Raw genomic sequence first — 12878 nt, 5'->3', positions numbered from 1 at the left:
ATTTAAGTTATTTTTTAGTAGGCATTTGTCCCAAATACAAACTGAAAACCAAGTTGAAAAACAAGTTGTCGTAAGTGGTTTTTAGCCAACTTATTTTTTGGTAAGGGTAACCTCATAATGCATTTAATTAAAGTTCTTTAATTATTTAGATGTTATTTTTGAAGGCAACCAAACCAGGAAATAACTTTATCCAATGGTAATTGAAACCAAAAATTTTATGTTCATAAATCTTGCACTGCAATTCCCTCATGGGCCACCAAAATGTAATACTCAATCTTCACCTGTCAGTCACCAAATAACTCTTAACCAACTGAGCCTCAATTAACATTTATCAAATCAATAAGACTGGAAACATGGCCACTTTTGGGCTTGTCTGGTAAGTTTAAGTTTTTAATTTGAATAAAATAAGATTAGGTAATTGATACAAAATGGATGAACAGAAGTGAAAATATTTTATTAAATCTCATTTCAAAATAATATAATAAAGAAAAACAATTTCAATTTACTACTAGTTTGTTCTGTCTTATACATGCCTTTACAAGTTATTAATTGTGCTACTGCATATGTTTAGGGTTAAATTTTTTTAGAATGAATTGTACCAGCAAACGCAAAATGTTTTTAATTTTGACATTTCAGTATCTCCCAATTGGAAACCACACTGCACTGCAGTTTTAATTGTAACGTAATTTAAATAAAAAGTTAATACCAGTACATTTCTCACTTCCATCTTTTGGTTAAAGGAAAAGCGAGACAATGTGGTATTAAAAAAACGTTAAGAGCGTGCTTATTTGAACACACAAAATAGTATAAAAAATGGGTTAGTACAATAAATCGAGACAGTTTTTTATAATAAGACTGGATGATGATATAACCAACATATTTAATAAATTTGGAGATCATAGCACGCAAAAAGATGGCAGTTAAGTTCAGTACATAATTGTCTCTCTTATCCTTCAACAGTTTCCATTATTTACAAGCATTACAAAACTGTAAACGTAGTTTTTTTTATATACTGATAGTTCACCTTAATAAATGATAAAAAATAAGTGGCATATGTTTTTATATTAAAAGCCGTACAAACTAAGTATTCAGGAGGGAAATATAGTATGTGGAATACATTGAAATAAGTTAAAGGAACAAGTGTATTAGTTTCCTATAGAAACAAAATATTAAAGCGTGCTCTTCATATATTTTAAGTGGCACAACGGTGTCCGTAAATACTTCAATACATATTTGCAGTTCAATTGATTGTTCCATTGTACTTTCCACTGAATTCTTCTCATATGATGTATTGGCCCACGCACAACAATTTTATTTATACACAAATTTCAACTTAAAGATCGCTCATACTGAAAAAGGGGAAAATATAATGTGTTTGTCAGTATCAGAAATACTATTCAATAGTCAAGAGAGACAATTTCATGCAATCATGCACATGCCTGAGTTAATGTCTCATTCACACAATGTGTTGTACATTGGCAGGCTTTTATTGCACTTCAAAGTATGAAAAAAAAGTAGGTACTGTCATATTTAATAACCAATCTCTATGACAGTAAAAGACCAAAGGTACCTCTTTGTGAAAAAAAATAAACTAAAATATTTGATTTTTATTCTAATCAGTTAAACATTAGTGGTATGGTAAAACTAAAATTGAGATCTGATCTCCCTTTCAAAAGCTTAATTTATTTCTTCGAAGAAAGTTAAACCAAACAAGAAACGCTTTGTAAAATGAAATTCAGTTTATTCTAATATCATTTTTAAATATCTATAAGTTGAGTATTTAATATCAGTAGTTACCACTGTTTTCAAATTAAATTGTGGTGAGCCATATACAAAAAATGAAAAATAAACCTAATCATGTGTACTTAGTCAGTTATGAAATTGCCAAAGTGTGTTTCTAGGTAATCAATTAAATGTGTTATACCCATCAAATAAATCAAACCAACCTAACTTTTCCTGACTAGAAACTCGTGAAGAGTTAAGGAACACGGCCATTATTTATTAATTATTTAACTTAATTTTAATGAGTTTTTTTAATCAGACAGCAGATGAAGATTGTGAACACATCATACGCTACGTTACACAATTCTCAGCCCTGAAAACATGCTAAACCAGAAGTTGTCAATATTTAGTAGCATTAATGACATTAAAAATGTATTTACTTATAATTAGGGAGAATTGCTATGTTGAGACAATCTGCAAGCACCATGGTCAAACTTTCCCCTATCACAAGGGAAATGATAGTCACTAATTTGTGTTTCAATCATGTCTTAAGACATTAAGTTTTAGAGAACAAATGAGATACTGGGCTTATTTGATTGCACTTTAAGCAGAGGAACATATTAGCAGACTGTGAGGTGGATTGGGAGAAATGCTAAAAATTGTCACAACATAAGTTATTTTTCCTAAGTCTAAATAAATACATTCTTGATGACACCTAGCAATAGTGGGTGATTTTCATTTGTTATATCTTGCGGTGACGTACAACAACTACTATCAAACAGCTCTCCATTAGCCAATGACGAAGCTAGAAATTAGTTAAACAGGGGTCAGTTAAATTTAACACAGTGAAGGCTATCTAATAGTCCATAGAATCCCCATCGAGAACAAATTATAGTTTGTACTAAACCCAACTGAATGTACATTGGGTTTTTCTTTATACTGTCAAAGTTCTGACAGCATAGTTGATCAGGGGCAACACAGTTAGAAAATATTTTATGGAAAGAAGTATTGCAATTCTTTACACTTTGACACTTTTTCAAATTGACAAAAACTGTTAATAAACATCTAGAATAAAGTTTCATAGAAAATACTTAATCTACCACTATGGAACATAGGTCAAACCTCAAATGATTAATGAAATGACAAAATCATGGTTTCGACGATCTGGTATTACTAGAAACCTATTCACCCGAAATCCAATATGATGAAATATAATGAAATTAGAATAAACTGAACTAGTAAGTTGCTGAATTTAAGTGCAAATAGAGTGCGGTGAAGCAAAAAAACAGTACTATGATTATTTTAAATTTGATTAATAAATCGTTATAAGAGGAATTAAGATTAATGTTTTCCATTTATTTTTGGCTCTATATAAACGCACATTTTATACAACAATCTTGAGAAGCAAGTGGAAGTATATTTATAGATGAAATTTTTTATCAGGAGGTGTCTCTCACTTGGACTGTATAACTCTTCCGGAATCTTCTTTACCCCGGTATTTCGTCTTTCCTCTGCTCCAGGGCAAGTATTTATACTTGAGCATGTGCTGAGAAAGGAAATTAGGTGACATCAGTGATTTAATATATATTATAATATACTGTCCAGAAACTATATAAGAATACATTTGGAATGTCTAACAAAGCAAACTATGGTGATTCTGATGATTCTCATAGAAAAGTATTGTGGTTTATAACAGATATTTGCCCTAGTGACATGCTAAGCTAAACTGGGGCCGTAGTTGACAATAAGCTTGGTCTTCCTAGTACACTACCTTCTGCGCTCCTTTCGCTAAAACATATGCATTAATTAATTAATTTTAACTTTTGGGATACCCCAAGGAACTGTACTGGGTCCAATATTGTTTTTAGTCTATATGAATGACATATGTTACCTCGACCTTCAGGGCTCTATGGTGTCTTTCGCTGACGACACGACAATTTTGTGTGAAGGTAATTCTTGGTATGAGGTATGAAAGCCCAACATAACATATAACTCGTACATAAAATCCTAAGTATAAACTTGTTAACCTTAAATATCAGTAAGACAAAATATATATGGTTTAATAATTCACGTAGAACCCAATCGTACGTGTTGCTCGGAAACCTGTTTCGAACTAGAAAGAGTTCATGAAATTAGGTACTTAGGAATTGTCATAGACTACTCTCTTAAATGGAAAAAACATATAGCGAGAGAACTAACAAAACTATTGGCCAAAAATTTATAACTTATTTGGGGCCTAAACTATTTAATAAATTAGACAACAATTTAAAATCCTGTAACTCTGTAAACAGGTTTAAATCCAAAATAATTAACTGGTTAATTAACGTTGGTATAGAGGAATTATATGATAAGCTTGATAACTAACTTTAAATAATTGCTCATTTAAATCATAATTATTTTTAAAAAAACTAAAATTGATTCTATTCTAATTTAAATGTATTTTTTTTCGAATATACAATTTAAGAGGTCCCACCCACGCACAAGCAATATTGCTTATGTGGAATCGGGACGATGCACCTTATAAAATGTTATCAATGTATATTATAAAAGCATCAATAAATTAATTCAATCAATTGGTGGTGTTAAGAATCTCTTAGGTACCTTTGTTTTAGCATATTAAAGGTACAGTATCATTTGAAAAAAAAAAAATTATACAGCTAGGCTAATACCCAAAACACCACCCAGGTGGTCGGGTTAAATTGCGTAGGAGGGTGGTGGTAAGCCCTTCATGCCACGCAAGCCATCACTTCTCAAAACACATGATTCTGTCTTCCCAACCTATAAATTCAATTGATTCAATGGTGATCCAACTGCAAAATCACAGCCACTGACAAGAATTTTTCTCAAAAGGGGTGGATTTTTCGTCTCACTGGATGCAGAGTATTCAATAAACTCATAATTGCAATTGAAAACCAACCTTGATTTGCCTCTTCATTGTTATGCAGAAAAGTGTAATGAAGTACAGAAGTAAAATAGGCCAAAAAACTGGGATGTTGAATGCTTCAAAAAAAGTGCAGAACATGGCAATAACAACAGCTTTTGTCGCAGAATACCTATAAAGAAATGTTAAAATAATTTATGATGTTGGTATTATGGCAAGCTTTGTCGTAAAAATTTATTACGTTACTCAGTCATTGTAATGATTTAATTTTTATTAATTTAACGGAAAACCTGTGAATGATAAGACTTATGCCATATTTGAATCTGTTTTCTGACATAAGTTTCCATTAGAAAAGTTCTATTTGGACAACTAGTTCCGAGATATTTTATAATAAACTCACAAATTTTGTTATTGATTTCATAACTCTAAATTTGACAAACCAACTTCAAATCATAGATTATGAAATTTTTAAAAACTTTTTTTATGAAAATTATGTAAAATGGGGTTTGTTTTATTTTATTAAATATGTTAATAACTTAAATCTGTTTGGAGAACATTTCCAATCATTTAAAATTTAAAATAGAAGTTTTAAGTCACACTTTGGCAATTGTTCTCACTACTTATAGCACCTAATAAATTGGTTTTACATTATTTATTAGTTTCAATACTTCTAAACGTATAAAACTTCAATCATTTTTTAATGCTTATTTAGCAGCTGAGATATGAACAAATTAAAAGATGACATTTAGAATATAGAGACTATTTATTTGAGCATTATACTAGTCAATTCAATGTGATTCTGAGGAAGTCCTTACACTATTTGGTTGTAGAAAATGTTAATAAACATTGTGTTCACCCTAACGAAAATAAAACTTGCATTTTCAGATATTTTAAAATAATTCTGACAAAAGTCATTTGGTTCCAAAACCTTTTCACAGTTATAGCTCTAAGTATCCTTAAAGAGAGTATAACCTTAGCAGGGAATGTTTAGCTTCAGCCAATATTAATTCACGCCACGAGTTTGTATTGATGGAAGCTAACTAGGACTTTCCTGCTGAGGTCATACTCCTTTAAAAAACTATGGAGTTACGCAAAGAAATATTAAACACCTTTGTGGCAAAAAATTTTGCTTGTGCAATAATATTTATTTACTTTTTACATACCTTTTTCGACAATATAGCTATTTGACATACTCCAATGTTAATAATTCGATGAGCATCAAATTGTCAACTATTATAGATATTTTAAACTGAAGTAGTTCTAAATATAATACTGTCACAAAAAAAATATTGTTTCTAATGTGGTTTTTTACTTTTTGGGACCTATACCAGGAATAGAGTAGTGTAGTGGGTGCAGTGTCACCATCAGAGGGTTGAAATGTTTATCTTATTTCATTATTTAGAATTCTCTTAATTAAATTTTCTAACTTGGGGATTTAGAACCTTAAGAAATCTACAAATAATTAAGTGAATTATTACCAAAACTTGAATTCAGGCAACCTCCTGATGAATGGTCGAAATTCTTCATTAACTTTGGTGGGGAGCTCAGGACCATCCTCTAAAAAATTAAAATAATAAAAAATTTTAATGAAAACTTCAATCAAGATTTGTAAGATTTAAGATCTTAAAATGTTTTAAAAAGAATGTTGTAGGGGGCGACACCAGTACATACAACAGCGCCACCTTCCACCCAAACAAGCTATAAAATATACATATATATATTTTCAGGGGTTTGCCAGAAAGACCAGTAGATTACTCCACCAAAATTTAGAGAAAAGCTATGGTGAGATGCACACGCCGGTTTAATTTTTCCTTCCCCTTCTCACGCAGGGGAAAATTTGGCTATGATATCTGCGGATTACCTCAACACAGTTATACAAAAATTTACAATCCATGGGAGTTAATTTGTAGTACACTAGGTATCCCAACTCAGATCCAGAAAGTCACAGATACTCAGGTTTTCATCCACAACAGATTTTTTAGTTGGGTTTTACCATCAGTCCATAAAAATGTTTTTTTTTCAGGAATATTCTTTCAATTAAGGTTAAAAATAAAGGAAATTAAAATTTCTACCAGCAGGCAGACGATAACCGACACCATACAGACTGCATCCCGAAAATGCGGATAAGGAAATATTTTTCTGCCACAACCAAAGATAAATCGATTTTAAAATTGAGAAAGTGGTAGAAGAATATCAAGCAAAGACCAATGATACCAATAAATTACAATCAGAAAGTAAAAGCTTATCAGATCACTCTTGATTTAATATACTTGCAACGGTTCGCACGCCCTCCGATAGAGGTCGCTGCATCCCGTGCAGGCTCAACAACTACAAGCTGTAGTATGACGTAAGAGGGGGCTATTTAAAGAGTGTCGGTGCCACGCGGAAGGGAGAAGTGCTTTTGTTCCGAAACGACTAAGATTGTCTGAATTAGAGAAAAACAAATATGTCTTCCACCTACAGTCGCCTTGAGATAGATGGACTTGACTATGTTGTGAGTTGTTTATAAAATAATTTGGGTTATTATTAATAAAAGTCAATATTAAATGCAATCCATTCTCGTTTCTTCAGTAAGATAAGCCTAACCAGGAACAGAGTCCGATAGATAAATTACATGTAACCGATGGTCTCGATTTGCTCGCTTTATTATTGAAATAAGAACAGAGACTGGTTACATACTAAATAAATACTTTTTGAGGATTTTACTCACCCAGACCAGTCCCCAACTAAAATTTCACCCTAAAAACAATCCTTATACTACACTAAAAAAAATTTTTACACCTTGATTAGTACAGTGCTGAAAATTTGGACTTTAATGAGTCGAGTATTTGAAAGTTGGACTCGCTCTGTAGCAATAGTGGCAGCCATATTGTTTAGTAGGCCAAATGGCCAGACCCTTCTCTTAGTAGACCTAACTGCCAAGGGCGCCAGTGTGGGGTTAATATAAAAGGAGGAGTCATAGAGAGGTTGCGAGCAGAACACCATAGAGATGAGGAACAGTGGTTAGTAGCAGTCAGGGATTAGTAGGGGAGTGGTTAACTCTCAGCTAGTCTGCTAGTTGGTTATAGTATTTCCCCCAGTGGATGCAAGGTTGAATTCCCTTCCCTTGGTGGGAATGACTAACAGTTATTAGTCTCCGAAGGCACATTACCCACCCTTCTAGGGTGAAGAGCGGCTACAGCTCATGTCCTTGAGACCTCAAATATGGTGTAGTCTAGGATTTCCAGTCAGGTTTTATTTTAGTCCAAAATTTTTGTTCATTTACTCATTTTCAGCTTGAAGTTACTCAAATAAGTCTAAAAATCCAGAATAGAGCGCGTATATGCCTTAGCTTGAGAAAGTAGTATTAAACGGGGAGCCACGTGATCTCCATCAAACAAACTGACAAGGAGACTACCCAAGGTGGTTATCACAGATTTTGTTGAAACTCGGGGGGTTAGGTAGCCCTTATGGTAGTATGAAAACTGCCCAAGGGAAAAGTTGCAATTGGCTTTAGTTTTCCGATGGCAACCGAAAATGTTTTTGATCTCTCAAAAAAAAATCTCCATTTTAAAAAAGCATGGGATTTTCTCAGTTTAACTTACAAAAATTATAAAAATTTAAATTTTCAAAACTTACCCAAAAAGATGAATTTGACCTATTTTGGGTAAAATTGATCAATGATTTCGGCTAAAATTTATCAACTTGGGTGAAATTAAAAAAAAAATGGTAACCGAGAAAATCCCATGCCTTTTTAAATGGAGAGGTCAAAAACATTTTTGGTTGCCATAGGAAAACTAAAGCCCATTGCAACTTTTCCCTTGGGCAATTTTCATACTACTATGAAGTCTACCTAACCTTAGAGTTAAAAAAAATCGGTGATAACCTCCTCGGGTAGTCTCCTTGTGAGTGTACTAAAATAGCTACTGTAGCGCCATTCTGGGAATTTAAATTTATTGCACGAGGGGAATAACAGACTCATCGAGAAAATAAATAATGGACTCGTCAGCAAAATAACGGACCGATCAGGATTTTTTTCTATTGGCTTCAGTCCACTTTGAGTAATTTTTAGGCCTTGGCAAAGGACTCGGGTACCCATTGGAGCCTTAGAAAAAACGGGTTGTGAGTCTGAGTCCGAGTACTCTGACTCAGACCCGAGTCAGAGTAATTTTTGAGTACCTGCACAGGTTTAATCTTAATCACAAACAAATCTTACCTCGGGTCAAGCCTTTAAAAGTAACACTCGTAAAAAATTTATAATTTGTTTCATAAAAATACCTCACATTAAACATTAAAACTTTGTATTTACCATAGTCATCACTCAAGGCTGGATCCATTTTAGGTGTCAGAAAAGCAATAAATAGATTCAAATGATAAATTCCTAATGCGTATGTAACAATATACCATCCCTAAAATTCAATACGGTTAAAAGTTATCATTAAGAAGGCCAAAAAAAAGAGTGAGAATCACTTACCTGTAGATAAAATACTCTAACCATGTACAAAAGAACCAGAGCTACAGTAGCTACCCATCTTGAAATAGCATGGGGTGTCCATGTGTCTAGTAATTGTTGATAAAGCTGGGAGAATATACAAAAAATGCCATAAATGAGACAGAATAACTAAAATTTATCTTATAACTGCTAGGCTTACACACCTGTGAAATTCTTTTAAAAAATCTCTTCACTGCAATAGGCTGAGGTCGGGTGCTATCAGCTTCCATAATTTAAACCTAAAAATACCCACTATCGGTATATGTATAAAAATCTGAAATTCAAAATATTTTAATGAGATAATCATAGTCAATAATTCATGTTAACAGTAAAAATAAAGTATATGACCAAAAGGAATGTTTGCGACGCTTATGGCAGATATTTTGGGCATAAGGAAAGTGACGCCCATGGCAGGGTTCGTACAAAATTTTCTGAATAAATTTCCCTTCCCATTTTTGTATAATAAATGAAAGGTTTAGGCTAAAATCTTGGAAAATATTTAAGGAAAATCAAAGAGTATATAGACTCTGTTTCAGTTACGTAGTCTAAATACTCTTTGGGGAAACCATACGTGCTTGTGACAGCAGAAGACGGGCTACCAACATACACGATTTGTTTACGACAACAAGGAGAGGCTTGAAAAATTCTGATTCAAATATTTCTTGGTCTGACTTTTAGGAATAATTTTCAAATTCCTGGACTTTTTAGAATCAATTTAAACTTTTCCCTTACCAAAAAATAAGTGGGTTTTTATTTGATATTAAGTTGGTTTACACATTTTAGTTGATATTAAGTTGGTTTCAAGTAGGCTCAAGTTGCCAGCATATTTCAAGAAACTAGTTAAAGGGGTAATAAATTGGCTGGAAAATTCTTTTAAGTTGGTAATTAGTTGGTTTTTAGTAGTCAGAAAATTACATATTATTTTAAAGTTGGTTTTAAGTTGCCTCCATTAAGCGAATTCAGAGTTGGTTGTCTACTTCTAGTTGGTATTAAGTGGTTTTTAAGTTAATATTTAGTTGGTATTTGGGACGGTATTTGTCTCATATACCAACTTAAAACCAATTTTAAGTAGTTTTTAGACAACATATTTTTTGGTAAGGGTTCCGACTTTTCCAGGTCGTTTATGAACCCTGCATGGTTACGTAATTTCTAAACAGGTATATGCATAATATAAAATGGTGTGCATCTTACGACTAAAGATCACCCGATGTCATTTGTAAGCAACATCTCTTATTTCTAATCAATTTCCATTTTAATAAAATTTATAAATTTGATATTGTTATATTTTACAAGAAGCTCTAAAAAACAACTCAAGATAGTCATCTTCACAAAGTATAAATAAATACATTATTGATTTTAGTTCAACTCTAGTACAGTTTGAATAAGTGATAAACGTATAATGCAGACTAATGAATGTATTTTGATACAATTACGAAAATTTTGTTAAGTACCACAAGTGAGATTATTTCAATTCGCAAATAGGGTGAAGATTCTCTATTTCGAAATACATAAATGTGTGAACGTTTGTTTATTAATCACTAAAGCTTTTAAAAAATTTATTTGAATATTTTCCATTTTTAAAGAAGTTAGTAAAAATTACAATTTCATTTTTGGTGTGAGGCGTGTTGAAACCTACAAAAGATTCTGATATAAGGTCTATCTTATTTTCAAATGTTTCAAAAAATTAATTATAGACAGCAAAATTAATATTTTTTAACACTAAAAGTTCACCACAGCACTAATAGCAACGAAAACCAATTTTCATACAGTCTGGTATAACTTATAGAGTAATTATAGAAAGTATTCCATTTCTTGTATTTAGCTATTGGGATTTTACAATTACTTTAGATACAAAATCTACGCAATGCCGATCTTAATTTTCCAAAGTAACTTATGACAAATGAAGTATTGTTGAATTGCTCTTTGCCTTTAATTAATATCAGCTGAGAACTTGCTCATATTGTTCAAAATTTATCACCAATTTAAATAATGTGGATCTTAAAAATCTCTAAATGATAGTCTACAAAAACTCTTATTTACCTTTTATCATACATCAATTTTAAATAAATGATATTGAATATTTTATTAAGATTGATTTGAATAAATTTTAAGATGTTTACTGTTTAAGTTAACAAAATTTTACCCTTTTAAATAACAATTTCCTTGAATTCCAAACTTTCTTGTTGAAAACTAACTTATAATTTTTTTACCTTAATGAATTTATTTGTATATATCCAACCGTGATAAGAAATAAAAATAATAAATCTAATTAACTATCTTAAATATCTCTGCAGCTACTTAAGGACAAAAACCTTTACCAATTGCCATGACTACACCCAAAGCTTTCATTAAGACATTCTTCAGTTGTTCACATGTTCTAACGGCATATGAGCAAGCACATGTTCATGCCAAAATACAAAATATAAGACATTTTACTAATTTAAAATAAGGTTTTTTTTGTATAATTTCCTCATATTCAGTACTAAAATTAATCACTATATTAGAAAAAGCATATTAGCGATCCGCAGCCATCCGTATCACATGCAAACCTCTTTAGTTATCGTTTCATGAAATTATAAAGTGCACCCCTTTATACTGCTGAAAGACTAAACAATATATATATAGATCACAATTCAAATGACTCAAAGTAATCTTGCTCAATTGGATACCAAGCCAATGAAAATAGCAGAGTTGGGTTTAGATTTAGAACCTCTGAATCAGCAATGTTCAAACCAAGTCTTAGAAAAAGGTCTAGGGCTAGGCTTGAATTTAGACCACGAAAAACACTTAATAAACAAGATACCAACCTGAAATTTGAGAGAGAATTGAAACTTACAAGTCACAGAAATTATGTTTAATTTATTTATGTTAATAAAAATACTGTGTTAATCCATGAAATACTTCATAGAGTAAAATAAGAGAAGCCGGCTCCATCATTCATTTTAAAATTCTATAATGACGTCACAAATCTGTCGTGGCTGCACGAGTGGATTGTGGGATGAGTCCAGTGACTGTTTCTACGTTTATAATCACGACCAGCTTCAATTATACCATTTATTGACAGTTTGGATCAAAGTTGGCCGGAAAACATTTTGAGCTGAATAAGTAAAGCAGTGTACGCGAAGAAAAAAAATAATTGGGCAATTCTGCAAACAATTTTAACGAATTCCTAAAAATAAACTCACTTTTAACATTTCTACCATCTGGAGCAGTTTTCCTATAAAGCTACGCTAGGGAGATGTGGAAGTATTTCGAAAGACCATAAACCGTATCGTGGCACCATCTAGTGGAATGGAATAAACCTAACCAGAAACACGTGATAAATTTTGGGAAATAAATGTTTTTGCCGGGAGTAGTGGCTCACTCCTGTAATCCCAGGATGGCCGTGTGAGGACAACCACTAATCCCCCAACGGGTGGTTGTCATACTTCCGCGACGGGTGTCCCAACCCTATCCCCAAGTATCCCCCCGTTGACGTGGCCGTAACACATATCTCGCACCTGTTTAATTAAATGGACGAGCGGACTGTATTGTCCCACCCGTTACAATGGCTCATAACGAGCAAAAAAAATAAAAATAAATAAATAAATGTTTTTACTCCCTGCTAAGATGGGCGTAGCATGATTCTGAAACTGTCTTATAAAACATTATACTTTTCTTTATTGGGTTTTACAAACAAAGTGCCTTCAAAAAACAAGATATAGACCACGATTCTACATAAAAGGGACTTTCAAAGGAGATCTGTGGAGGGGTTGAAGTTCATTTAAAATACGTCATTCGGTCGCCGTTCGTCGCATTTACAAA

At 32.4% G+C, this 12878-nt stretch overlaps 1 protein-coding gene across 4 annotated transcripts; it reads right to left on the bottom strand.

Annotated features, from left to right (window-relative positions):
- Positions 1 to 482: 482 nt before the first annotated feature.
- LOC149960434 (protein RER1) lies at positions 483 to 12080 on the bottom strand. Of its 4 annotated transcripts, none has more exons than XM_090174381.1 (8): positions 11717 to 11739; positions 9239 to 9348; positions 9057 to 9161; positions 8892 to 8991; positions 6082 to 6160; positions 4640 to 4775; positions 3180 to 3268; positions 483 to 1349 (listed from the first exon to the last, which is right to left on the bottom strand). In XM_090174381.1, exons 2-8 carry the CDS (start codon positions 9302 to 9304, stop codon positions 1334 to 1336), a joined length of 591 nt encoding a protein of 196 aa, XP_090030507.1. In that variant the 5' UTR covers positions 9305 to 9348; positions 11717 to 11739; the 3' UTR covers positions 483 to 1333. The 4 variants fall into 4 exon arrangements, 3 of the variants coding, with proteins under 3 accessions (XP_090030507.1, XP_090030488.1, XP_090030497.1); XR_016480784.1 differs by lacking the exon at positions 11717 to 11739 and adding an exon at positions 11882 to 12079 and having other exon boundaries at positions 484 to 1349; positions 3104 to 3268; XM_090174362.1 differs by lacking the exon at positions 11717 to 11739 and adding an exon at positions 11882 to 12080 and having other exon boundaries at positions 484 to 1349.
- Positions 12081 to 12878: the final 798 nt, after the last annotated feature.

Source organism: Leiobunum rupestre, chromosome 1 (genome assembly GCF_980474605.1).
Source record: "Leiobunum rupestre chromosome 1, qqLeiRupe1.1.hap1, whole genome shotgun sequence".
In the NCBI taxonomy this organism is placed as follows: domain Eukaryota; kingdom Metazoa; phylum Arthropoda; class Arachnida; order Opiliones; family Sclerosomatidae; genus Leiobunum; species Leiobunum rupestre.
This window is presented reverse-complemented; position numbering and strand designations above follow the sequence as displayed.

Excerpts from the sequence above, each read along its gene's own strand:
- LOC149960434 (XM_090174362.1), bottom strand. The coding sequence starts at position 9,304 with ATGGAAGCTGATAGCACCCGACCTCAGCCTATTGCAGTGAAGAGATTT. Across the intron at positions 9,162-9,238 it reads TTTTTAAAAGAATTTCACAG|CTTTATCAACAATTACTAGA; the intron begins GTGTGTAAGCCT and ends ATATTCTCCCAG. Across the intron at positions 8,992-9,056 it reads TTAGAGTATTTTATCTACAG|GGATGGTATATTGTTACATA; the intron begins GTAAGTGATTCT and ends ATTGAATTTTAG.